The 25,106-nt window shown below is 53.3% G+C and overlaps 2 protein-coding genes and 1 long non-coding RNA gene across 5 annotated transcripts in view; 1 reads left to right on the plus strand and 2 right to left on the minus strand.

Annotated features, from left to right (window-relative positions):
- Window positions 1–2,345, minus strand: part of CERCAM (cerebral endothelial cell adhesion molecule) — a 47,292-nt gene extending 44,947 nt beyond the window's left edge. For both annotated transcript variants that reach the window (XR_012424322.1, XM_074016409.1), the window contains exon 1: window positions 1,882–2,345. The gene's annotated coding sequence lies outside the window, so the exon portion shown is untranslated. The remainder of the gene's footprint in view (window positions 1–1,881) is intronic.
- Window positions 1–25,106, minus strand: URM1 (ubiquitin related modifier 1). 2 transcript variants are annotated; one of them, XM_074016431.1, is made up of 5 exons: window positions 25,041–25,106; window positions 18,396–18,466; window positions 6,845–6,926; window positions 5,428–5,476; window positions 1–2,486 (listed from the first exon to the last, which is right to left on the minus strand). In XM_074016431.1, the coding sequence occupies exons 1-5, from the start codon at window positions 25,073–25,075 to the stop codon at window positions 2,460–2,462; spliced, it is 264 nt and encodes an 87-aa protein (XP_073872532.1). In that variant the 5' UTR covers window positions 25,076–25,106; the 3' UTR covers window positions 1–2,459. The 2 variants fall into 2 exon arrangements, with proteins under 2 accessions (XP_073872532.1, XP_005580810.1); XM_005580753.4 differs by lacking the exon at window positions 1–2,486 and adding an exon at window positions 4,000–5,072.
- Window positions 1,214–2,705, plus strand: LOC123569182 (uncharacterized). Its single transcript, XR_006692774.3, has 2 exons — window positions 1,214–1,573; window positions 2,281–2,705. It is a non-coding gene; the product is annotated as an uncharacterized lncRNA (long non-coding RNA).

The raw sequence follows: 25,106 nt of genomic DNA on the forward strand, positions 1-25,106 counted from the left end.
AACATTCTTTCAACTTTTATAAGAAACTCCAAGAAGTCTATGTGACTCATTTTGAAGTCACCGGGCATGGTGCAACCACCCACAGATATTTAATGATTGGTTGGGGGGAGGGCACTGGACTAGGCCCTGGAGGCACAAAGATCCATAGGACCCATTTCCTGTCCTAGGGAGGAGACTCAGACAAACCGATATTCACAATTCAGCCAGGCACGTGGCAAGGCCACCCAGAGATTGTGAGGACAGGAGAGCATTTCAAAGCAAGGCAGCTTGGTGTGCCAGGACAGAGGCAAGGGTATTTTGGGTGCTTGGAGAACCCTGGGGTGAATGGAAGGCAGGCTGTATGGGAAAAATGACCACACACTCCGGCTTTAGGGTGTGAGGTTCATTGGGAAAGACAGGCTGGGCTTTAGGGGTGAGAAACTGGCTATGTATCTACCCAGTAGACTGAGAACCTTCTCTGCCACACCAGGCCGGGGGTGGGGCTGGGGGTGCATTAGACCTTGGACAGAGCCCCTGCTCTCCTGGATGGGTGGACTGCCCAATGGAATAGACAGTGACAAGACAAGCATTCACAGATTCCACGCCCCTCTCACACCCACCTGCTCCCCTCCCCCCACCCCTGCTGCTAGCCCCGAGGTATCCAGGAGCCTGCTGGAGCCTGGGAATCAAGCTCTGGTCCTTGGTGGGGGGAGGGGGTAGGCTCCAGCTCCCGGGTGGGGTGTGGTCTCCAGGGATGGTATCCTCAGCCCAGGGGTGGGGACTGTACCCCCTTCTCCTTTATCCTTCAGCGTGGTCTTCTCAGGGGGTGACCCTCTGACTTCCAGACTGTTCCCCTTCACCCTCCTGTGAAAGCCCCTGGGCAGGGTCCTAGGGAGGGGGGCTCCAGAGGCCTTTGGTTTCCATGCAGCTGGGAGACAAGGGATGGGCCGTAAAAGACTCTGGGGTGCCCTGGGTGCTCTTGGATTGCTCAGCCAAGGCCGGGGCCTGAGTCAGGTCCAGGGGAGAGCAGGGCCGGGATGCTGGTGCCTGGCCCAGGAGAAGGGAGGGGGCGATGGGCAAAGGGGTCAGGCCGAGGGAGCAGGCGGGGCATCGGGAGTTGAGGGCGCCGAGTGGGGGTGGGAGGACGAGGGGTCCGGCCGGTGCAGAGGGGGAGGCGGCCCCCGGGGAGGGGCACGCTATGTCTTTAAGAGCTGCCTGAGCGCAGGTTGCAGCTGCCTGGCCAGCCCGAGAGACAGCGGAGATTCATTACCCGCCGACACAATGACCATTGATGGCCCCGTGGCGTTATTCAAATCCAGTACCAATTGCAGCCGAGCCCCTTTCTCCGCGCCAGGCCCGTATTGTTGGAGCGGCCCACTAAAAGCCCGCCCCGGCCCCGAGCCGCCAGAGGCGCCCGCTCGGGTTCAGCCCTGCGCCTCGGCAGCCCGCCGGCTCCCAGTCCGGCTCCCCGGGCGCTGCAGGTGACCCGGCGGCGCATTCCAGCACTCTCCGCCGCCCGGGCCACTGCCGCCACCGCCACCGCAGGCGCCCCGGCCGCGACTCAGCCACAGGAAAGCGGAGAGCGCCCGAGCCGGTGCGTGCGCGGGGCTGGGCGGGGGCGGGGGACCCACGAATCCAGCAACCTGGACCCCGGGCTCGGAAACGCCACCCGGCCTGGGGGTCCTGCCTTCCGGATTCCCGGAGAGTCCAGGCTGGGGGCAGGGAGAGGGGAGTCGGGGTTCCCCAGGCCTGACAGAGGAGATTCCCCCTCGACCTGGGGCGGCGCTGAGACCCAACGCGGGCCACTCTGGGGACTCCGGGCCGCGATCGAAGGAGCCACGCCAGGGGCGATGGGGATCCCCGCACAGGGTCAGGATCCGCGTGCTTGCTAGTCCACCTTACCGCCAGATGGGCAGCCGCTGCTGAGCGCCTGCGAGGTGGTCCGACGCGCAGCTCCGAGATGTCCTGGTCTGGCGCTTTTTAGGAGCCAAGCGGAACCCCGCAGGAGACCAGGGCCCTGAACTCAGGGGCTTCGCCACTGATTGTCCAAACGCAATTCTTGTACGAGTCTGCGGCCAACCGAGAATTGTGGCTGGACATCTGTGGCTGAGCTCCGGGCGCAACAGGGGCGGGGGCCGCAGGGACGGAGCTCAGCGCGGGCGAGACCTCTCGGGGCGGCGGCTGGCTGGCCCCAGGGCGAGGATCGCGGTCCCAGCCCGCGCGCACAGGGACGCCGGTCCCTGCCACCAGCGCCGCCATCCGCATCCTCGTCCTTCTTCCTTCTCCTCTGCGGGTGACCAGTACCGGCCGGCAGGGTCCTCCAGTCGATCGCGTCGTTTTTCCTCCTTTCAAATTTCGGCCGGAACGAAGCCTGCACGCAGCGGCGGGGCCGAACGTGGTCCGCCCTCAGCCCAAGCCGCAGGAAGTCGGGGGTGAAAGAGGCCGGCCGAATGCGCCCGCTAACTCGTTTCGCAGTTGTTCTAACTTATCATCCCAATACTCTCTACCTAAACAAAACAAATCCTCAATCAACCCCTAAATCCCAAACCAACCAACCCCTCCCGCAAGCCCTCCGGACGGACCGAGAGGCTGAGCCTCCTCCAGCCGCTGCCAGGGTCCGACGGGCAAGCGTCGCCAACGATGCGCTCCAGCCCGGCAATCGCCTTGGCTTTGGAAATAGAACTTGGAAAAACGAATCCTTTTCATTAAAGAAAAATCTTCGGAGATAGCAGGGTTTTATTTGTTTATTTCCTCAAAAGCAGGGACCAGGAGTTGCTTGGGAGAGGGGTGGTTGGGAGCTGCTGGGGGCTGGCTGAGCCCAGGTCACCTGTTCCCTGACCCCTTTCCAGCCTGGGGCTAAAAATGACCTGAAATCGTCTGGAGTGCCTTGGCCATGGCCAATTTCAACTACAGTGCTTGCACCCCCATGTGCCAAAAAACCCGGTTTTCCCAGCACCTCCTCCTGCCCTACTCTTCAGCATTAATTGGGGTGTGGTGGGAGAAGGGATATCCCACATCAGGCCTCCCACTCTTTGCAGCCAGAGAAACGGATCCTAGCGCCCAGTTTCCAGGACCTGCAATCTGGGGTGTTCCAATCAGGTGCACTGATGCGCTGCTCCTGCAGCTCAGTGGGGTGGAGACAGGGAGGGACCTCCAGGTTACAAGAATGGGACAGGCTGACCTTCTGAAAGTGCAGCGGTAGGGGCTGTTCCAAGTCTCCTGCTTTGTTCCCTAACATGGAGACCCTGACCTCAGGAACTAGTGAGGGTTGGTCACACAGCCTTTCTGGACAGCACTCAGACCCCAACACTAGCCTTAATTTGCACCCAGACCAGCTCCTCCCCATAGTCCCAACACGGCTGCTCCCACTCCACACAAGCCCAGAGGGCTTCTACCTGCAGTAGTGCTGGAGAAAAGCCCACCAGCCGGCAGGTCATCCATCCCCAAAAGAATGATGTATACACCCCGTCCCCCAACACTGCTGGGACAACCTTTTGCCACTTCCATCTCCACAGGGTGAGAGGTGAGAAATTCCCCTTTAAATTACTGACATAGAATGAAAAGCACTATTTTGGGTGGGATGACGCTTTTGATGGGATGTTAGCACCCTAATTCTTTTTGGGGGTCTCCCTCCAGCAAACAAAGCTCTTTTCTCCAGGTCATGGGAAGGAAAGACCACAGAAAGGGGGCTCAGCAGTCTTATCTATGCCACCCCCATTCTGGGTTCTGAGGCTGCTGGCTGCAGCTGGTGGGACAAAGCCTTGGACAGACGGGTGGGGATGCGTCCTGGGACGCAGACTGGTCAGCACAGACTGACTCTGCCACCCCCTTCTCCAGATGGCTCTATTAGACTACCCTGTCTCAGATTGTCTGAGTGTTCACCCCCACCCCTCTTTTGGGTGAAGGGTGAAGGGTAGCTCTGAGGCTCTAGGCTGAGGATGGAGAGGTTGTATCACAGACCATGGCTGGGGGGATATGAGGTGCCACCTGTTTCCAAGGATGAAGCTCCAAGCAAGGCTAGTAAACAACCTAGTCTTTTATTTGCACAAGGCCGGCTGTTGCAAGCACTGAGGCCCCAAGACTTCCAGAAGGGAAGGGGAGGGGGAGCAAACCACTCTGCCTACCAGGTGCGGCCTGCCCCCTCCTGCTTCCTGCAGGAGGTGGGAAGGGAGAGAAAATGGACATCTGCACCATCAGGTATCTCCCCAGTTTTCAGCCACTATAAATATTCAGTTGTAGAGGAGGAAACTGAGGCACACAGATCCCCCCCAGGCTTCTACTTGCTACTCCAAGGTTTAACTTACTCCCTCCCCTCATCTCTACCCCCAGCAGAATGAGCTGTAAGCAGCCTGGGGAGGGTCTCAGGAGCCCATCTGGTGGCCTGTGGAGGGGGGTAGGCCAGCCAGGGTCAAGGGCTAGGGGTGGGGGGAGCAGAAGGAGGGGTGTGGCTGGAGGAGCAGCTGCTGGCTGGGGGGAGTCAGCACTGAATAGGGGACCCCAGCTGGGGTTCCATACTGATAGCAGTGGGGGACAGGCAGAGCCCTCAGCTGTCCAGACAGGGAAATTGAGGCTGAGAAGCCTCCAATCTTTGGGTAGGGAGGGGCCTTCCTTCAGCTACTCAGGTCCATTCATCTTCCCCATGAAGATGCTGGCTCTGGGGCTGGAGCACCTTGTCAGCGGCCACTCCATGTTTAGACTGAGGTACAAGGAGTGGAAGGCAGCCAGGTCACCTGGCCACAGAGCCTCCTTCCACTCTTGACAAACCAGAGGGGCACCCTCCCCCATCACAGCTGCTGGAAAAGGGAGTGCTGGGCTCTGGTGCCTGTCTGCCTTCCCCTGCTCACGTGCTTGAGAAAGGCTCATTTTTAGCACCTGGCCTCTTTTCCCTGCCTGGAGGGAGCTTGGGGGACAGAGCAGGGAAGAAGACAGGCAAGGGGGACAGGGAGACCTGGAAGCAGGGCCCAAGGGGATGTCTGATTGCTTCGTTCTCCCCTCTAAGGGTGCCCAGGCCCAGAGAAGGGCCCTCAGCCGCCGTGCAGAGTGGAGATGAAGAGGACGCTGTCCTGGTCCTGAAGCTGATAGTCCAGCTCACCCTGGTGCGGGACAGAGGGGAGTGGGAGACCCTCAGGGCTACCTTCCCAGTTCCACCCCAGGAGTTGGGAGAGCAGGGGCTGAGGACTGGCTGCTCTGGAAGAGACAGACTGTACCAGAAAAATGGGTATCCTATACCTCAACCTGCAAATCTTCAGGATGGAGGGCTGCTCCCACGTCCCCAGCTACCCATCCCTTCCTCACCTGGAGTGAGAGACTCCAGCAGCCTCAGTGTGGGGCTGGAGTGGGGCGGAGGATTACCCAGCCACTCTATATGTGCCTGAGAGAGGCCCAAGGCTTTCCCACTGAAGCAGCAAGGGCAAGGGCTGGGGGAGGGATGTCACCCGAGGTACTGACCAGTAGCTCCCAGTCGGCATCGTTAATCAGCACCAGAATTCCTGGCCGCCTGTGGGAAAGATAGTGGTGAGTAGCAGGGAGAGAGAAGCAGGAGGCAGTAGCACAGAGGAAGAGAGGCTGAGAGCTTTGGGCTGCAGGAGAGCAGGAGAGTGTGCTGGGGAGCCTTCCTCCTGGGGTCTGGCTAAAGATCTCCCAGGAAGGGGAGGCTGGTCTGAGTGTGAAGGAAACCAGGTCAGACAGTCATGCATGGTCTTTGTAGCCAGATGGAAAATGGGTGCAAATGCCAGCCAGCACCACCACCCAGACCGTGGGCAGGTCATTTTGTTTCTGAGTATCAGGTTCCTCATCTGAAAATGGGATAAGTGATAGTGTCTGTCCCACAAGGCCTACACGAAAAGGAAATCAGCTGGTATGTGTGGAGTTCTTGCCACACTGTCACGGTAATCATTAGTGGGACTTTTCCAGGGGTCTAACCTTACTCTCATTAGCCCTGGAAAAGAACTTCAGCTTTTTTTAGGTCTCTGCATGCACATCCTGGAGAGAAGGCTGTTTTGCCTCTTCTGAATCAGTTGCCATGCCACATGGCAATGTTCATGTGCAGTCCTGCCTGGCATAAGGCAGCGTAGGTCAGCATTCGGTCAGGCAACTTAGCCTGGCTCCCACTGGTAATGGCCCAAGGAGCGCTGCTGGCCTTAGAGGTGGCCTCCAGGACCACTGGACCATGACCTGAAGGAAGGCTGATCCCCTAGGACCTCACAGTGACCTATGCTTCGAGGCAAATAAGCGAGCCTCACAACTGCACCGGCCACCTTTCACAAGGGGGACTGGCCTTGTTTTAGAAGTAACTTCTTGGCAACTGGAACCTGGTCCTTTCCAAGGAGACTGCTCTGGGCTTCTATGGGGTGTCCCCAGTGAGTGTGTGTGCGTGTGCATGGGTGTGTGCATGCACAGAGTCAGTGACTCCTTGGAATTCTAGACCTGTGCTGCACCGTATGGTAATCTACTAGCCACATGTGGCTCTTTAAATTACAATGAAATAAAATACAATATTTAGCTCTTCAGTTGTACTAGCTACATTTTTTTCCTCAGCACTTTCTGTGTAGAGAGTAACTGAGGCCCAGAGAAGTGAAGTAAGTCGTCTAAGGTCCCACAGCAAGTCTGTGGCAACCAGAGGGCAGAATCCAAGTTTTCTGAGAAATTCACCAGGCTCCTTTCATCTGGGATTTAAAAAATCCTCAAGAGTTTGGTTTTAGGAACAAGAAAACTGAAAATAGATCTCAGACTATTTTCTGGAGGAGTCAAGGAGGAGGAAGGGGAGAACCGGATTCAGAGAAGGCCAGGACTGAACCCGAGGGTGGGGGCTCAGATATCCGTCCCTCCCTCCACCCTCTTCAGGGAAGGGAGGAATGGGACTCACACGCTGTCTCCCTGGATGAATAACTCTGGCCGCTCTTTTAGCAAATTCTTCTTGATCCAGACGAGCAGGTTCCGGATGTCCCCTGGAGAGGAATGCACAGAACAAACTCTTGTCAAACTCAAATGACACCTGTCCCCCCAGAGCCTTGCCTGGCCCAGACGGAAATACACATGGGGTTTAGAGGGCTTTTTTTAGACCAGGCTGTGATGGCCCATGAACTTGTTCATTCCAAAGGTGAGGAAACAGGTTAGGACAGGCCGGTGACTTGCCAGGTGGATCTTCAGAGACAGCTGCACATGGCACTGCTGAAGTCCTGGAGAAGAGGCAATGGGATTTACCTAGAGTGGAGGGATTCCAGGCAGATGGCGGGAGGACTGTCGCATCTAAAGGGTTAGGAGACAAGCCCCTAACCACAAGTCCTGGAAGCCAGTCTCCAACTGCCATGGCTGGACTTCTGAGAGGACTCTGAAGAGCCCCCTCCACCTTTCTCTCTCCAGCCAGTCCCAGATGGGAAGGCTTTGGCTTTGCTCTTGGAGGGGTCTGCATATATTTCCCTTTGTGAGGGGAAAAAAACAATTGCTGAGCTGATAACATCAGTTAATTTCCTCCGGCAGAGAGAGAAAAGGATCATTCACCAGCCAGGGATGCTGACAAATCCCCGCTCTACTCCCCTGCCACCACCCCACGCTTCCAGAGCCCTCCACGCCAGCGGTGGCCAGAGATTCGGGTGACAGGGGCCTCTCCTGCTCAGCTAACACTGAGATCTGCCTCCTTCTGGTTCTAGGAGAGCCACCAGTCTCTCTGTATGTCATGTGGAGGCTCAGAGTCACCTGTCTCCAGGGTCACCTCTCCTTTCCTAGGGGCAGCAGTATCGAGCCACAGCACACAGGAATGTGGTTCTATAAACACCTCGAAGCCTATGGTCCTCAACTGTCTGCCCCTGAAACAGGGCCATTCTCCTGAGGCTGCGGAGTTTCTTCTCATTCCCTTAGACAACTTGAGGATAAAGGTCCTAGGGAGACAACTTGCTTCTGGGAAGCCAGCAGAGGGGTTGGGGTTAACCACCCCCATCCTGAGTCAGTGTCCAGAGGGGTCTGCTGTCCTGGACTAATGCCTGAGACAAAGCTCAGGGCTAAGCTGGAGAAGGCCCAGGTGGGGCCTTGGTTTTCCTGCCTGGAGTCCAGAGTCCTGGAGTGTAGGCGAGGGAGAGGCTGCTAGGACTCAGGGAGACTTTGCCTTGCCCCGTCCAGGCCCGCAGCGTGGCGCACACACACACAGCCCCAGCCTTGGGCAGGGAGTTAAGGCACACTGGCTGGCATGCGTGCCACTCTCGCTCTGACAGGCCTGCAGCCTGGATGGTCCACTTTGCTCAGTGCCAACTTGCCTGGCTCGTATGCCAGCAGAGCACAGGGCCATGGGCAAAGTGTCCATGGACTGAGGCTGCCGCCTTTCCATTTTAATGTCTCCTTTTAAACAAAGCAGACCGGAGTCTTCATGGTCCCTGGAGTAGGCATGGGATGGGGAGAAGGCTGCCTCCAACGAGCTGCAGCCCACTTGGACTCCTGGCTGGGTTCCTCCCTGAGGTCTGGGTTTCAGAGGTTTCCCCTTGGCTCTGAATCCGCTTGGCCTCCATCTTGGCACTGTCTGGTGGGCCGCCAACCCATACATCTTGTGGCCGCTCGATAGAGCCACCGGGGTCTGACACATCCATCAGCCAGCCCAGGCGGGCGGGGGTGTGCCTGTGTGTGTGGAGACGGCGAGAGGGTCTAGGCAGTGCCTGGCCTGCGTGGAACCCGGACTCAATTAGGAGACAGTCCTGGCTCCCTCCAAAGGGAAGGTGCTTCTGCTCCACTCTGGATAGGCCTGGGGGTGGGGGAAGGGCTAGTGGTCATGGTGGGGTCATCTGAACGATGGCACCAGCATGGAGTCCCAGAGGGATGAGCTGGGGGATAAGTCTGCTGCCCGGTGCTGGCTCATTTATCATGATGCTCCTATTTGCTGAGGTCACTCCCTCCCTCTTCTGCCCACCCCCCACCCAGGCCTGCCCACATTTTTGATAGCCTGTTACCATGGTGAGGCTACCGCATCACCACCCGTATTGTTCCCCCATGCCTGGATTTGGGGGTGGGGAGAGGGGGAACTCATGGCTCCCTTCGCAGGATGCAAGGGCCACTCGGCCTGGCCTGAAACACACCCCCAGGGACATCTTGCTAGGCTTGCTGAGGCACAGACAATATGCAAATAGCCTCCAAGCCAGATGGTCGGCTTCCAAAGGCGCCCAGGGGAGGAGGAAGGGTTAAGCAGAGTCAGGGGCTGGTAGCTTGGGGATGGATGACTCTGGGATAGATGGGGGCTTGAGACTCTCACTTTCACCTTCCCACTCTGTGTCCTCTTGTCTTCCCTCTCCTACTAGGGGCGGTCTCCCTCCTGGAATCCCATGTGATCACTCAGGAGACAAATATTTATTGAGCAGCTACTATGTGCAAGGTGCTAGCGAGATGGTAGTGGGCAAGAGGGACACAGAGCTCCCTACCCTCATGGAGCTAGAGGCCAGCAGGGGAGACAGACCATATTAATTAGTTGTGACACATGCTATCTCCTTCATCTGGGATCAGGAAAGGCCTGGCTGAGGATGTTAAACAGTGAAGCTCAGGTCTGAAGGATGAGTGGGGTGGGGAGCATTCTGGGCAGAAGGATAACACATGGGAAGGCTGGGGCAGGATGGAATGGGCAGGTTGAAGTTAGCAGAACGGAGAAGGTAAGAAGCTCAGCAGGAGATGGGGCCAGGCCTTGAGAACGGGCCTGCTCTCGTAGGGGCCTCTCCCTCTTAGTGAACCTCGGCGGTATCTCCTAGGTATGTGCTTCCTGGGAACCAGGACCCACTGCCCAGGCCTGTGCTTCCATGTGTCTCTGATGTGACACTCGAATCACAATCCAGCTCAAACGTATGGCACTACCATTACCATTACTTGAGTGGACAACTGGGGAGGTAGGGAGGAAAGGCGGGAGGGAGAAAGAGATTAAAACCATGGACCCTGGAGTCAGACAGGCCTGGTTTTGAGCTGGACTCCATCACTTCCTAGTTCTATGACCTTGGGTAAGGAATTCTTGGAGCCTCAGCTTCCTTTTTTTGTAAAATGGCCTCAGCTTCCTTTTTTTGTAAAATGGGAATGTTAACATTGTCTCATAGGGTCATTGTGGGGGATAAAATAAGACGATATATAGAAATCTCTCAGCACTGTAACCTGCATATCAATGCTGTAATTACTCTAGGATCCAGAGGAAGAACCTACACCCCTCGCACTCTCTGGGTTTCTGCACACTCTGCCCAGTGGTCTGGCACCCCAGCTTTAGAGGGCAGGGCAGAACCAACCATGAATCAGATAGTGCTGGGACTGGCTGGGGTTTTCTGTGGCATCCAGTATCTTCCCATCAGAAGCTGGAAAGGGAATAAGGGGACTGGGAGAGTAGTGAGGGGTCCTAGATACTGACCTTCCTTCTATTTTAGATGTTTGAACCCACAAGATGTTGGGGTTGGCTAATGCTCCCAGGACAACCCATGTGGAAGGAATGACACTCTGAGGCTAGAGGTGCTGGCAGCCAGGCTGCCCCTGGGCACACGGCACCAGAGGAGGGAGACGGGCACCTAACACAAGGTTTCCAGTGCAGGATGCCTTGGCACCTGGCCTGCCCATCGGGGACAGAGCAGGTGATGAGAGCTGCTGCTCTATGATGGAGTGGTTGAGTTCTGAGTCTACAGCCAGAGGACCTGTGCTGTGTGCTCAACGGCCTTGGCTGGGAAATCACTTCACCTTGCTGCCTCAGGGTCATCCTCTGACAAGCAGGGATAATAATCCAAATGCCAAGAGCTGCTGAGGATTACGTAAGGCACAACGCCCATGGCAGGCCTGGCAGTGTCACATACACAGGACACGCTCAACAGATGGCTGCTCTGAGCTGTAAGCCCACAGTGACTTCAGATTCCTCATCCTCTGGGCTCCAGTACCTTCTAAAGGCTGCTGCCAAAGGGAGGATACCCATTGTGGAGAGCACCGACGCAAGCTCCACCAGAATCCCTCGCCCCAGTGGACTTGTCCTACTCTGGGGGACACTGACTGCCCACTGTGGGAGAGCCCCAAAAGGTGTCAGCCTCAGCCTCGCAGGACTGAAAGGGAACAACCTCAAAGTCGTCTCTGATACTGACCCTCATCCAGCCTCTCTTTGAACACCTCCAGGGACAGGAGGTCAGCTCCTCTGTGCAGCGGCCCTGATTGTTAAGAGCTCCTTTCTCCCAAGCAGAAATCTGTCTTCCTGTCATTCCCACCCACTGGGCCTGAATGGTCCACGGGGACCATGCCAACAAATGTACCCCCTCTTCCCCAGGATGGCCCTTCAGATATGGAAGAAAGGATCCCCTAAGTCTTCTCTTCCACAGGTTAAACCGCCTCTGTCCCCACCAAGTCCACCAGGCTCCAAGTCGAGCTCTTCGGGGAGCCCACCCCAGGCCTCAGTTGAAAAGGGAAAAGAAAGAGCTCGCAAGGGGGGAGTAACAGAGGAGAGGGGGTGGAGGGAACATCAGAGGGGCCATTTACAAGTGAATGGGGGTAAGAATGGAGCAGTTTGTGGGCTAAACTGGCCGCAGAAGGAGGTTTACAGATGTGCGAGGGGACCTCCTCATTGTTTAATTAAGCAGAAAGTGGATCTTTTCAAAAGCAATTTTGCACAGGGACTGGGAGGGGTGTGGGGAGGAGGGAGGTGGAGAGGGGATCAGCAAACAGGCCCTGAGAGCAGAGAAAGGAACAGCTGGCCCCAGAGAGGCTGTGAAATGCATGCTAAGCAGTTTAAAGCACCCAGGAGCTCCTGCAGCTCCTACCCTCCCTCACCAGCCACCCTTTAACGCAAGTGGAACAGGCGGAGGGGGCACAATGGCAGGGCAGGGGAAGGAAGACAGGCAGGGAAAGGTGAGGCGGCCAAGTCTACTCTTGGGGCCTGGGCAGGGGGCCTTGGGTCAAAGGGATGCTTGAGTCATAGAGACCAACTCTCACAGCCGCAGTACCCTAAGCTGGTGGGTGCCTGGCTGGCCCGTTTCAGCAAGATGGCTGTTAAGACATCCCTCGTCTCGGCCGGATGCGGTGGCTCAAGCCTGTAATCCCAGCACTTTGGGAGGCCGAGACGGGCGAATCACAAGTTCAGGAGATCGAGACCATCCTGGCTAACACGGTGAAACCCCGTCTCTACTAAAATACAAAAAAAATTAGCCGGGCGAGCTGGCGGGCGCCTGTACTCCCAGCTACTCGGGAGGCTGAGGCAGGAGAATGGCGTGAACCCGGGAGGCGGAGCTTGCAGTGAGCTGAGATCCGGCCACTGCACTCCAGCCTGGGCAACAGAGCCAGACTCCGTCTCAAAAAAAAAAAAAAAAAAAAAAAAAAAAAAAAAGACATCCCTCGTCTCACATAGCTTCTTACTGGGTCAGCACACTCTGCTTCTCAGAATTGTGTATACTTGGATCTTGAAGAAACTCTTCTTATAGATGTCAAAGAGACAACCAGCTCAGTAATGTACAAAACGAGCCCGACCTCCCATCTAACAGATGGGGAAGAAAGAGGCTAGCAGGCATAAGTGAAGAGCAAGGGCGCGGGCCAGGCTTCCTCTCTCGCAGTCTCACTCCCTCAGGCCTTTTGCTCATCACTTCTCCCAAACTGACTGGCTTGGAAGCTCTCCCCTGGCCTAGGAGCCACGAGTTCCCTAGTTTGTGAGGCTTGTCACATTCCGAAATCTTACGGCTGCTATTATTTCTGCTGGAACCACCAAGACTCGCTTGGCCAAGTGGCAGCCCCTAGGCTGGGAAGGCTGCCAGATGACATATCTGGGCACGGACTTGGGGGAAGGGTAAGACTGTCCTAGCAGCACCAGGCCCCTGACCCCCAGCTGGGCTCACATGTGCCAGGGTGAGGCCTGGCAGCTGCTAACCAGCTCTGTTGGTGACCTAGGTCACCAACCTAGGTTACCCTGGGTCTGCTGTGTGACCCATGCCTCTGGGCACAACAGGAACCAGGTGTAGGGACTCACAGCCAAGGGACCAAAGACTAAGTGGGCCACTGTGCCTTCCCTCCCACTCCCCTCCTTTCTTCCCAGAGTGGGGATAGGCCCCTGCCTGTTCCCTGAACAGTGCCTGGAAGATGAGGGATAAAAAAATCTGAGTCCCAGCCCAGCCTCCCTACTTGGGTAACTCTGGACAGGCCTTGGGTCCCTCCTTCTCTTTTAGGGGTCTCTTTTATCTCTTGAGGTTATCATGAAAGTTGAAATAAGTAGCTGTTGAACTCATGAATAAATTAAGGAAAGTGTAAAAATTGGAAAATATAAGATGTTAGAGTGGGGCCGGGCGCAGTGGCTCACGCCTGTAATCCCAGCGCTTTGGGAGGCTGAGGCAGGCAGATCACAAGGTCAGGAGATTGAGACCATCCTGGCTAACATGGTGAAACCCCGTCTCTACTAAAAATACAAAAAATTAGCCGGTGTGGTGGCAGGCGCCTGTAGTCCCAGCTACTTAGGAGGCTGAGGCAGGAGAATGGTGTGAACCCAGGAGGTGGAGCTTACAGTGAGCCAAGTTTGCGTCACTGCACTCCAGCCTGGGCGACAGAGCGAGATTCTGTCTCCAAAAAAAAAAAAAAAAGATGTTAGAGTGATTCAGGGAGCCTCTTGGGCTAGATGGTGATGGGGTTAGTGGCAAAGTGCCAGGACTCTGAAATTCAGTGGCCTGAAAGCTAGTTCTGAATCCCAGCTCTGCTATTTAAATAACTATGACTTGGGGTGAGACCCCTAACTTCTCTAAATTTTGGTTTCTACCTTTTATTTGTTTTGTTTTTTTGTTTTTGAGATGGAGTCTTGCTCTGTCCCCCAGGCTGGAGTGCAGCGGCGTGATCTCGGCTCACTGCAACCTCCACCTCCAGGGTTCAAGCGATTCTCCTGCCTCAGCCTCCTGAGTAGCTGGGACTACAGGTGCCCGCCACCACACCCAGCTAATTTTTTGTATTTTTAGTAGAGACAGGGTTTCACCATGTTGGCCAGGATGGTCTCGATCTCTTGACCTCGTGATCTGACCACCTCAGCCTCCCAAAGTGCTGGCATTACAGGCGTGAGCCACCATGCCTGGTGGCCTTTTTTCTTTTTGAGATGGAGTTTTGCTCCTGTTGCCCAGGCTGCAGTGCAGTGGTGTGGTCTCAACTCACTGCAACCTCCGCTCCCTGGGTTCAAGTGATTCTCCTGCCTCAGCCTCCCGAGTAGCTAGGATTACAGGTGCCTGCCACCATGCCCAACTATTTTTGTAGTTTTAGTAGAGAAAGGGTTTCATCATGTTGGCCTGGCTGGTCTCGAACTCCAGACCTCAAGTGATCCGCCTACCTTGGCTTCCCAAATTGCTGGGATTACAGGTGCGAGCCACCGCACCCAGCCTTGGTATGTTACCTCCTTAAAGAGACCTCTGGTGACCACATATTAGTCCCATCCCAGTACTCTTTTGTTCTCCTCATGCCAATTACTAAAAGTTGTAATGATGCAGTTATACATTCATTTGTTTACTTGTTTATTCCCTGGCTCCATTCCCATTACATTGCTAACTCTATAAGGGCAAGGACCACATCTATTTTGCTCACTAATGAATATCCAGTAACTTAGTACAGTGATGGCACAAAGAGGGCACTAGACATAGATTTGCCAGCTACATGAAAGAATAAAGTACTTTCTTTCTTTTTTTTTTTTTTTTGAGATGGGTGGTCTCAATCTTCTGACCTTGCGATCCGCCCGTCTCAGCCTCCCAAAGAGCTGGGATTACAGGCTTGAGCCACCGCGCCCGGCCATAAAGTACTTTCTTATTTTGAGACAGGGTCTGACAGCCTCAGGTCTGTTGCCCAGGCTGGAGTGCAGTGGCACGCTACTAGCTCACTGCAACCTCCACATCCTGGGCTCAAGCCATCCTCTGACCTCAGCCTCCCAAATAGCTGGGACTACTGGGATGCACCACCATACTCAGTTAATTTTCATATTTTTTGTAGAGACGGGGTTTCACCATGTTGCCCAGGCTGGTCTCAAACTCCTGGGCTCAAGCGACTCACCTGTCTTGGCTTCCCAAAGTGCTGGCCACTGTGCCCATCAAATAAAGTATTTTCTACTGTATCTGACACTGCTGAGTACTCAGTCAAAGAATGAGTGAAATGGGGCTTGAATTATGAGAATCTGTGGGCCAGGCAATGGTTCATGCCTGTAATCCCAACGCTTTAGGAGGTTATGGTGGGCGGGTCACTTGAGGTCAGAAGTTAGAGACCAGCCGGGCCAACATGGTGGAAACCTGTCTCTACTAAAACTTACAAAAATTGGCCAGGCCTAGTGGCACGTGCCTGTAGTCCCAGCACTTTGGGAGGCTGAGGCGGGCAGATCACGAGGTCAGGAGATCAAGACCATCCTGGCCAACATGGTGAAACCCTGTCTCTGCTAAAATACAAAAAACTAGCTGGGCGTGGTGGCGTGCGCCTGTAGTCCCAGCTACTCGGGAGGCTGAGGCAGGGAAATTGCTTAAACCCAGGAGGCGGAGGCTGCAGTGAGCTGAGATCACACCACTGCACTCCAGCCTGGTGACAGAGCAAGACTCTGTCTCAAAAAACAAAAAAGCATACAAAAATTAGCCAGGTGTGGTGGTGCCTGCCTGTAATCCCAGCTACTTGGGAGGCTGAGGTGGGAGAATTGCTTGAAACCAGGAGGTGGTGGTTGCAGTGAGCTGAGATCACACCACTGCACTCCAGCCTGGTGACAGAGCAAGACTCTGTCTCAAAAAACAAAAAAGCATACAAAAATTAGGCAGGTGTGGTGATGCCTGCCTGTAATCCCAGCTACTTGGGAGGCTGAGGTGGGAGAATTGCTTGAAACCAGGAGGTGGTGGTTGCAGTGCGCTGAGATTGCACTATGGCACTTCAGCCTAGGAGACAGAGCGAGACTCCATCTCAAAAAAAAAAAAAAAAGAAAATTTGTGGGTTTTCATGTCAGACAAAATCCAGAGGAAATAAACAATAACTTGTGATATTTTAATAAACTTCCAGGCAAGGTCTTTGAGACCGAATCTTTCCGAAGCCTCTTCTGAGAGCACCGTGTGCCCTCCCAAGGCTGCATGGCCATCTGTCAAACTAAGCAACAGTCACCTTTAGCACCCCATGTCTTCCTTGACCAGGCACACACAATCCTGACACTAAACCCCAGCCACACACCCCCTCCCAGCTCAATGTGGGCAGTGCCCTGCTCCTTAATAAGTGTCCCCCAGCCTCGAAGTGTGGCAGACAGACCCCACCCTGTGCCACTGCTCTCCAACCTGAGGGAGGGACAGAAAGGTGTGACAGCCAGTGAATCTGAGCAATAATAATTGATTACTGGCAGATGTGTATCCAGTTCCAGAAGAATCCTGCCAAATCTCACTTGGCCATTTTCTTTTTTTCTCCCATACATATTCTGATTTTTTTTTTTTTTTTTTTTTTTTTTTTTTTTTTGAGACAGGGTCTCACTCTGGCACCCAGGCTGAAGAACAGTGGTGTGATCATAGCTCACCGTAGTCTCGATCTCTTGGGCTCAAGCAATCCTTCAGCATCAGCCTCTAAAACAGCTAGGAACAGAGGTGCATGCCACTATGCCTGGCTAATTTTTTATTTTTCTGTAGAGACCAGGTTTTGCCATGTTACTCAGGCTGGTCTCGAACTCCTGGGCTCAGGTAATCCTCCTACCTCAGCCTCCCAAAGTGTTGGGATTACAGGCGTGAGCCACTGCGCCTGGCCTATTTTCTTCTTTTTCTTTTTTTTTTTTGAGACGGAGTCTTGCTCTGTCGCCCAGGCTGGAGTGCAGTGGCCGGATCTCAGCTCACTGCAAGCTCCGTCTCTCGGGTTCCCGCCATTCTCCTGCCTCAGCCTCCCGAGTAGCTGGGACTACAGGCGCCCGCCACCTCGCCCGGCTAGTTTTTTGTATTTTTTAGTAGAGACGGGGTTTCATCGTGTTAGCCAGGATGGTCTCGATCTCCTGACCTCGTGATTCGCCTGCCTCAGCCTCCCAAAGTGCTGGGATTAGAGGTGTGAGCCACCATGCCCGGCCTGACTTGACCATTTTCTACCGCCCACCTCCAGGAACCTCATTTCCTGTCTCTTAATATAAATGATACCCTCTTCTCCCCAGAAGTATCTCAGTCACAGGTGGAGACTGGAATCCCATCCCTGAGCCCTTGCTAGAATCCACTGCGAAGGTTACAAAAGATCTGAACACCTGCCGTATCTGGTCCGTAGCCCCTAGGCTATCCTGACAGTTACCCGGCCAAAGATCTGCAAGTTAATTCTTTAAAACCTCCCAATTTAAAGGCAGGGACTGGCTTTTTTTTTTTTTTTTTGTGACACAGTCTTTCTCTGCCGCCCAGGCTGGAGGGCAGTGGCGCGATCTCGGCTCACTGAAACCTCTGCCTCCCAGGTTTAAGTAATTCTCCTGCCCCAGCCCCGAGTAGCTGGGATTACAAGCACGCACCGCTATGCCTGGCTAATTTTTTGTATTTCTAGTACAGATGGGGTTTCGCCACGTTGGCCAGACTGGTCTCAAACTCCTGGTCTCAAGTGATCCGCCCGCCTTAGCCCGGCAAAGTGCTGGAATTACTGAGCCTCCACACCTGGCCTGGGACTGGCTCTTGTTCAGGTCTGTCTCCACAATGATGACCACATGGTCTGCTGCATAGGAGGTGCTCAGTGTATATTTGTTCAAGAAAGATTAACAAGCATTTGGTTTTTTTTGTTTGTTTGTTTTTGAGATGGAGTCTCACTTTGTTGTCCAGGCTAGAGTACAGTGGCATGATCTCGGCTCACTGCAGCCTCCGCCTCCCGGGTTCCAGTTCAAGTAATTCTCCTGCCTCAGCCTCCCGAGTAGCTGGGATTACATGCACACACCACCATGCCCAGCTAAGTTTTGTTTTTTTTTTGAGACGGAGTCTCGCTCTGTCACCCAGGCTGGAGTGCAGTGGCCGGATCTCAGCTCACTGCAAGCTCCGCCTCCCGGGTTCACGCCTTTCTCCTGCCTCAGCCTTCCGAGTAGCTGGGACTATAGGCGCCCGCCACCTCGCCCGGCTAGTTTTTTGTATTTTTTAGTAGAGACGGGGTTTCACCGTGTTAGCCAGGATGGTCTCGATCTCCTGACCTCGTGATCCGCCTGTCTCGGCCTCCCAAAGTGCTGGGATTACAGGCGTGAGCCACCGCGCCTGGCCAAGTTTTGTATTTTTAATAGAGACGGGATTTCACCATGTTGGCCAGGCTGATCTGGAACTCCTAACCTTGTGCTCACCGCCCACCTTGGCCTCCCAAAGTGCTGGGATTACAGGTGTGAACCACTGGGCCCGGCCGTGCAGACTCTTTTTATTCCTCTGCCTGCTAGAGAGGCAGCTTAGCACACGGGTACAGAACACAGGCCTGAACAAGGCTGAGTGTTCCCCATGGACCAACTCCTGTTCAATGGCCCCAAGAGAGGGGTTCAGAAAGCCAGTACTCACAGGGTTCCTCCTGTCCAGGCAAAGTGACTTGATGTTTCTTAATACCGTCAAACAGGAGCTCCGCACCACCTCTGCAAAGGAGGACCAGAGAAAAAGACAGCTAGGTGAGCTCCTGCAAATAGGAAGAGGTAGCAGAGATGGAAAACTGAGGATAGGGCTGGTAATGAAGCCCGAGAGAAGCAGAGACTAAGGTGCAGAAACACCTTGGGTGCAGTGACCAATTCTTTTTTTTCCCCTTTCTTTCTTAGAGACAGGGTCTCACTCTGTCACCTATGCTGGAACGCAGTAGTGCAATCATAGCTCATTATAACTTTGAATTCCTGGGTTCAAGAGACCTTCCTGTTCAACCTCCCAAATAGCTAGGACTACAGGTGCATGCCACCATATCAGGCTACTTTTTATATTTATATTTATATTTATATTTATATTTCACTTTGTTTAGTCTCACTCTGTTGTCCGGGTTGGAGTGCAGTGGTGTGATCTCAGCTCATAGCAACCTCCGCCTCCCAGGTTCAAGCGATTCTTGTGCCTCAGCCTCCTGAGTAGCTGGAACTACAGACATGAGCCACTATGCCCGGCTAAATTTTGTATTTTTAGAGAGAGGGTTTCACCATGTTGGCCAGGCTGGTCTCAAACTCTTGACCTCAGGTGATTCGCTCACCTGGGCCTCTCAAAGTGCTGGGATTACAGGCATGAGCCACTGAGCCCGGCCCATATCAGGTTAATTTTTAAATTTTTTGTAGAGATGGAGTCTCGCTGTGTTACCCAGGCTGATCTCAAACTCCTGGCCTAAAGCAATCCTCCCACTTCAGCCTCCCAAAGCACTGGGATTACAGGCACAAGCCACTCTGCCCAGACCCAGTGACTAATTCCTAAATATGACTTCTAATGTGGTAAAGTAGGATATAATTTTTACTAATAATCAAGTACCGGCTAGGTGTGGCGGCTCACACCTGTAACCCTAGCACTGTGGGAGGCTGAGGCGAGATGGCTGCTTGAGGCCCAGAGTTTGAGATGAGCCTCAGTGAAACAAAGCCTCGGTGACATAGCAAGACCTTGTCTCTACGTTATTATTATTATTATTAGGTGCCCGGCAAATTGTCTATTTATTTATTTTTGAGACAAGGTCTTGCTTTGTCACCCAGCATGGAGTGTAGTGGCACAATCACAGCTCACTGCAGCCTTGACCTCCTAGGCTTAAAAGCAATCCTCCCACATCAGACCCCCAAGCAGCTGGGACTATAGGTGCATGGCATCACACTCAGCTAATTTTGTACTTTTTGTAGAGATGGGATTTCGCCATGTTGTTCAGGCTGGTCTTGAACTCCTGAGCTCAAGTAATCTCCCTGCCTTGGCCTCCCAAAGTGCTGAAATCACAAGCATGAGCCACTGTGCCTGGCCTATTTTCATTTTATTATTTTATTTTATTTTATTTATTTATTTATTGAGACAGAGTCTCACTCTGTCGCCCAGGCTGGAGCGCAGTGCTGTGATCTTGGCTCACTGCAACCTCTGCCTCCTGGGTTTAGGCAATCTTCTGCTTCAGCTTCCAGAGTAGCTGGGATTACATGCACGTGCCAGCACGCCTGGTTAATTTTTGTATTTTTTTTTTCAGTGGAGACGGGGTTTTGCCATTGTGGCCAGGCTGGTCTTGAACTCCTGACCTCGTGATCCACCTGCCTCAGCCTCCCGAAGTGTTGGGATTACAGGTGTGAGCCACCGCGCCTGGACTATTTATTTTTTGAGACAAGGTCTCACTGTCAACCCAGGCTGGTGTGCAGTAGCGTGATCTCAGCTCACTGCAACCTCAACCTCCTGGGTTCAAGCGAACCTCCCACATCAGTCCCCAAGTAGCCGGGACCACAGGCACGTGTCACCACACCTGCCTAATTTCATTTTTATTTTTTGTAGAGACTGGGTCTCCCTATGTTGTCCAGGCTGGTCTTGAACTCCTGGGCTCAAGCAATCCTCCCAAAGTGCTGGGATTAGAGTTGTGACTCATCATGCCTGACTCTGTCTCTAATTATTAAAAAAATAAAATAAAGTACCCAAATTTGCAGACTCTTGTTTTCTTCTTTTTACTCCTCTGCCTTCTAGAGAGGCAGCTTACCACACAGGTGCAGAACACAGCCTTTGGAGCTGCTGGCCCCAGTGTGAAGCCCAGGCTCCACCTCTCCCTAGGTTGAGACCTTAGATGTGTGACTCCATCTTTTTTCCCTGTTATTAAAATAATTTGGGGGCCAGACACAGTGGCTCACATCTATAACCCTAGCACTTTGGGAGGCTGAGAGGGGAGGGGGGATTGCTTAAGTCAAGGAGTTCAAGAGCAGCCTGGGCAACATGGCAACACCTTGTGTCTACAAAAAATACAAAAATTAGCTGGGCATAGTGGTGCAAGCCTGTAGCCCCAGCTACTTGGGAGACCGAGGTGGGAGGATCACTTGAGCCTGGGAGGTTGAGGCGCAGTTAGCCAAGGTCACGCCACTGTACTCCAGCCTGGGCGACAGAGTGAGACCCTGTCTCAAAACTAATAATAATTAAAAAATATTTTATAACAGAGATGAGGTCTCACTATATTGCCCAGGCTGGTCTTGAACTCCTGGGCTCAAGCAATCCTTCTGCCTCGGCCTCCCAAAGTGCTGGGATTATAGGCCTGAGCCACCATGCCTGGCCTTGACTCAATCTTAAGCTTCAGTCTTTCCATATGGAAAAATGTTGAGGAGCCACTGTGAGGCACTCTGGAGATCCTGTGCATCTAAGGGTTTCCTCTGGCCAGATGACGGTTTGAAATGCTCCTGCCCATGCCACCTGCTGCTGACCAGGTGGGCACATCACAGTGCTGGAGGCTGAGAGAGTCCACAGGGCCTGGCATCAGCTAACAACAACTGTTCACATCGCCTCACCATTTATAAGATGTTCCTCATCTCATTTCATCCTCAGGGAGTCCCAGGGAAGAAGGGAGGAAGTAGATATTATTAACTCACTTTGATAGAAAAGTAGACTCAAGTCTAGAGAGGTTAAGCAACTAAATTGTCCAAGGTTAGACAGGCAGGGGCTGAACTATTATAATTTGAGTCTAAGTGATTCCTGCTTAGCACCAGCAGACTGGTCAGAAAAAAAACAGGACTTCCCAAAGGTCAGAAAGCCTCTTGAGGGCAGAGTTTGGTTCATTTCTGTGTCCCAGCACCTGGACAAGGGAAGGCGGGGACTGCAGAGGTGACTGGAGCCAAGTCCAGCAGCTGAGGCTTTTGAGATGAGCGCCAGGGCTCTTTCAGCGCCCCATGCTGCTTCTCCCTCTGGGTCTCCCTATTCCCATCTCAGACTTCTTGTGGATCTTAACTGAAAAGGCCTTACCAGACTTTTGAAGGATGCGAGGTCCTCCACCCCACCACCCTTCCCAATTTCAGGGAACAGAGATGTCCTGAGACAGCCTACTGGGAAGCAAAGGCAAGGCAAGCATTGTCATGGGGAAAACATGGGGCGACTGTCATCCAAACAAGGTCACGCTTTGTTGATGCAGAAATGTGGAGGGGGAGAGGAGGCCCATCTGTGGCCGCGCACAGGGCCATTTCAGCTGCAAGCCCGCACAGAGCCTCCATTTATCCCCTTCCAAGAGCCTCGTTTTCTCCTGGGTGGGGGTTGGCACATGCAGCAGCTGGGGTGGGGGAGGGTGACAGGCAAGGGGCTCAGGAGTTGGGGGTCAGAGAAGAGGGATGGGAACTGAAGGCACTGGGACTCAGGCAAACAACCAAGACTGGCCAAACCTGGTGGTGCCAGGCTCAGAGGCCGAGGCTGTTTTTCCGTTTACAAGCGGATGAAGGGAGAACCAGTCTCACTCAGAGAGTGACCTGTCACTGCTGAATTCACTGGCCCTCAAGGGAGGGGTTGGCATTTCTGCTGTCAGCACATCTGGAGTGGGGGAAGGTGCATGCCCAGCCTCAAGAGTGATTCAGGGAGGCAGACAAGGGGATTGCTCTATCCCAGGAGAGACCCAAGGCCAGACTCTCTTATAAGATCTGCTATTCAAACTCAACTGACATATCTCCATCTTCCTTCCACCCCTCAATTCTTGGTGGATGTGTTTGTTGATACCAGTGACAGGTATAGATGTTCTCAAAACTGCCTTCACCATTTCTAATGTATCTTCATCTTTTAATCTTCTGTATATACACATACATATACATGTACATATATATTTTGTTTATGTACTTCCTCTCCACCTGCTGGGCTGCGAGCTCTGCCTAAAATAGGGCCTGGCACACAGTAGACACTCAACAAATATCTGCTAAAAGAAAGGAAATGCCCATTTCTCCCAGTTCTTCTCTGACTTCAATGACATTCCCTCCTTTTGCCAACACCTCCCCAACTTGGGAAGGAGGAAGAGGGGTGGGACAGAGAGAATTTCACATCTGGGCCTTTACAACATGGACCACAGGGACACAAAACACAACTGTATTACATACTTTGAATCCTGCGTGACCTGAGAAAATGCTCTGCTGAGAACAGTTCAGGGGGAAGACAAAGGGTGGCAGACCTGGTCACTGACAAGAAGGGTGTGAAGGGCCTTCCAGAGGGTCTCTGGGGGAGCTAGTGGGGCCAAAAGGACTGTATCTGCTCAGGAGGGAGACCCTTCCAGGACTGAAGTGGGAGTGTGGCCACTAAGGGACAAAAGGGAGAAAATGATGGGCGTGTTCGCCTTTGCAAATTTGCTCCAGTTCTGGATAAAGGGTGAATCACGTCTGCTAAGATACATAAGAAATGAAAGAAAGGTCAGGGCAAAAACATGCATCAGCACAAGGACAAAGAGAGGAGCCTGGGTTGAGCATCATGTTGGGCATTCCTGCTTCCTGAGAAGCTGCAATTTTCATGGAACGCTGTGCTGTGATAGGAGGTGACAGAAGGTGGGTGGAGGAATGTTGTCCTGCCTTGCCAGGGGTCATTATTCCAATCTTGGAGGTAAGGGAGACTGAAGTTAGAGATGATTGGGTCAGAAAAAGGGCAACTGTGCTGGTGTGTAAGCTCTGGAGAGCAAGGGTCTGGTCTTCCTCACATGACTTCCCCACTGAGCTAGCACAGTACCTGGCAGAGACATTCTTGATAAACAAAGACCATGTCTGACACATGAGAATGAAAGGCAAGTTGTCCATAGATAAATCTTTTTTTTTTTTTGGTAGAGATGAAGTCTCCCCATGTTGCCCAGGCTGGTCTCGAATTCTTGGGCTCAAGTAGTCCTCCTGCCTCAGCCTCCCAAAGTGCTGGGATTACAGGCATGAGCCTCCATGCCTGGCCTAGATAAATCTTAACATAGCAGCCTGTGGTTTCTCTCTTTCCAGCTCTGCTGAGGCCTATTAAGGAAGAAGGGATCCTCCCAGAATCCCAGGCTTCAGGAAGTGTAGCTGGCCAAGGGTCAGTGAGTCAAAACAGTGAGGAGTCCAGACCAATACAGTTCTAATTGGATCCAAGCAGTCAGACAATATCAATTAAAATGCACTTAGTCATGAGACTTACCCCCCTTTAAGGGGCAGAAATGCTGAACGCTGTAGGGCACGGACAGACTTCTATTTATCTTTGTATCCTCAGTGTCTGGCTTGCTGCCTGGCACATGGTAGGCACTTAATAAATGGCTGGTGAATGAACTACCCAATTAAGGGAAAACATGAAAGAAACGGGAGGCATCCAATGAGAAGAAAGGCACTGGGCAGAGGTTTTAGATTCCCATCCCAGACTTTGCCTTTCACATAGACCTTGGCTTGTTTATCTACCCACACACCCACATACACACCTATTCCCTCTTTTCAAGTGATTCTGGAAAGTACACCACCCATGTTTCAAGGTGTCAGTTTCTTTGCCTTCTCTCTAAACTCTGCAGTTTCTCTCAGCTTTGAAACCATATGATAAACCTGTTTGTAGGAAGCACAAAATAGTGCCTTGAGTAGACTTCCTCCCTGCTCTGTGTTTCTTCGGTAATTGGTGTGTGTCCCAATTTCTCCATTTTTCGTCTTGTGTATACTATACTGTCCGTGTTAGTTCCCTTCAGTGTGATTTCTTATTTGTCCCCATATCGCCACCTGACTCAGGTTCTGCAGAAGGCACTCAAGTTCTGCAGAAGTTTACTGACTGTCCTGAAGAAGGCTCGGGTCTGTTTAGTATCCCCAAGTCTTGGGAAAGAAAAAGAAAAAAGTCCCGCCCTGGCCACTACATCCCACGAGAAACAAGACCTTAATAACTGTGTGAAAAGAAACTGCTGCCCAAAGAATGAAATCAGTGGGTGGAGGGGTGGTTCTTCTTGGTTCTAGGAGTTCAGATGCGGATGCCAAACAGATGGGATTGGTCCGACACAGGAATGGAAAAGAAGATAGAGAGGCTGCCTGCTAAGAGTCACGACCTTCGACTCCGACGGAGCACAGGGCACCAAGGGGTAAACAGAGAGCATCTCCCTCCCAATGTGCGCCTCTATTTCCCGACATGCGGCCTCATCGCTAAGGGAGACTGGCCTCTCAGACTCTCCTAGGCGGGTGGCGTAGCTCACAGCGGGCACTGGGACACCCAGTGATTCGGCCGTGTCAGGCCCCATGGCAGAAGGAAAGGAATTCCGAGCCCGACGACTTCAATCTATCCCCATGGTGCCCCAGCTCTGTGACTCACCCGAACTCCACCTCCACTGACAAGGGCGCTGCCATGTTGAGGAAGCCGAGCTCGCAGGAAACTCCT

Source organism: Macaca fascicularis, chromosome 15, assembly GCF_037993035.2.
Source record: "Macaca fascicularis isolate 582-1 chromosome 15, T2T-MFA8v1.1".
NCBI lineage: Eukaryota > Metazoa > Chordata > Mammalia > Primates > Cercopithecidae > Macaca > Macaca fascicularis.

Bases quoted from the DNA above. Each gene is read 5' to 3' on its own strand.
- URM1 (XM_005580753.4), bottom strand. From the start codon at position 25,075: ATGGCAGCGCCCTTGTCAGTGGAGGTGGAGTTCGG. The intron at 5,477-6,844 runs GTGAGTCCCATT...TCTTTCCCACAG, and splicing joins TTCATCCAGGGAGACAGCGT to GCGGCCAGGAATTCTGGTGC. The intron at 5,073-5,427 runs GTCAGTACCTCG...GTCCCGCACCAG, and splicing joins ATGCCGACTGGGAGCTACTG to GGTGAGCTGGACTATCAGCT.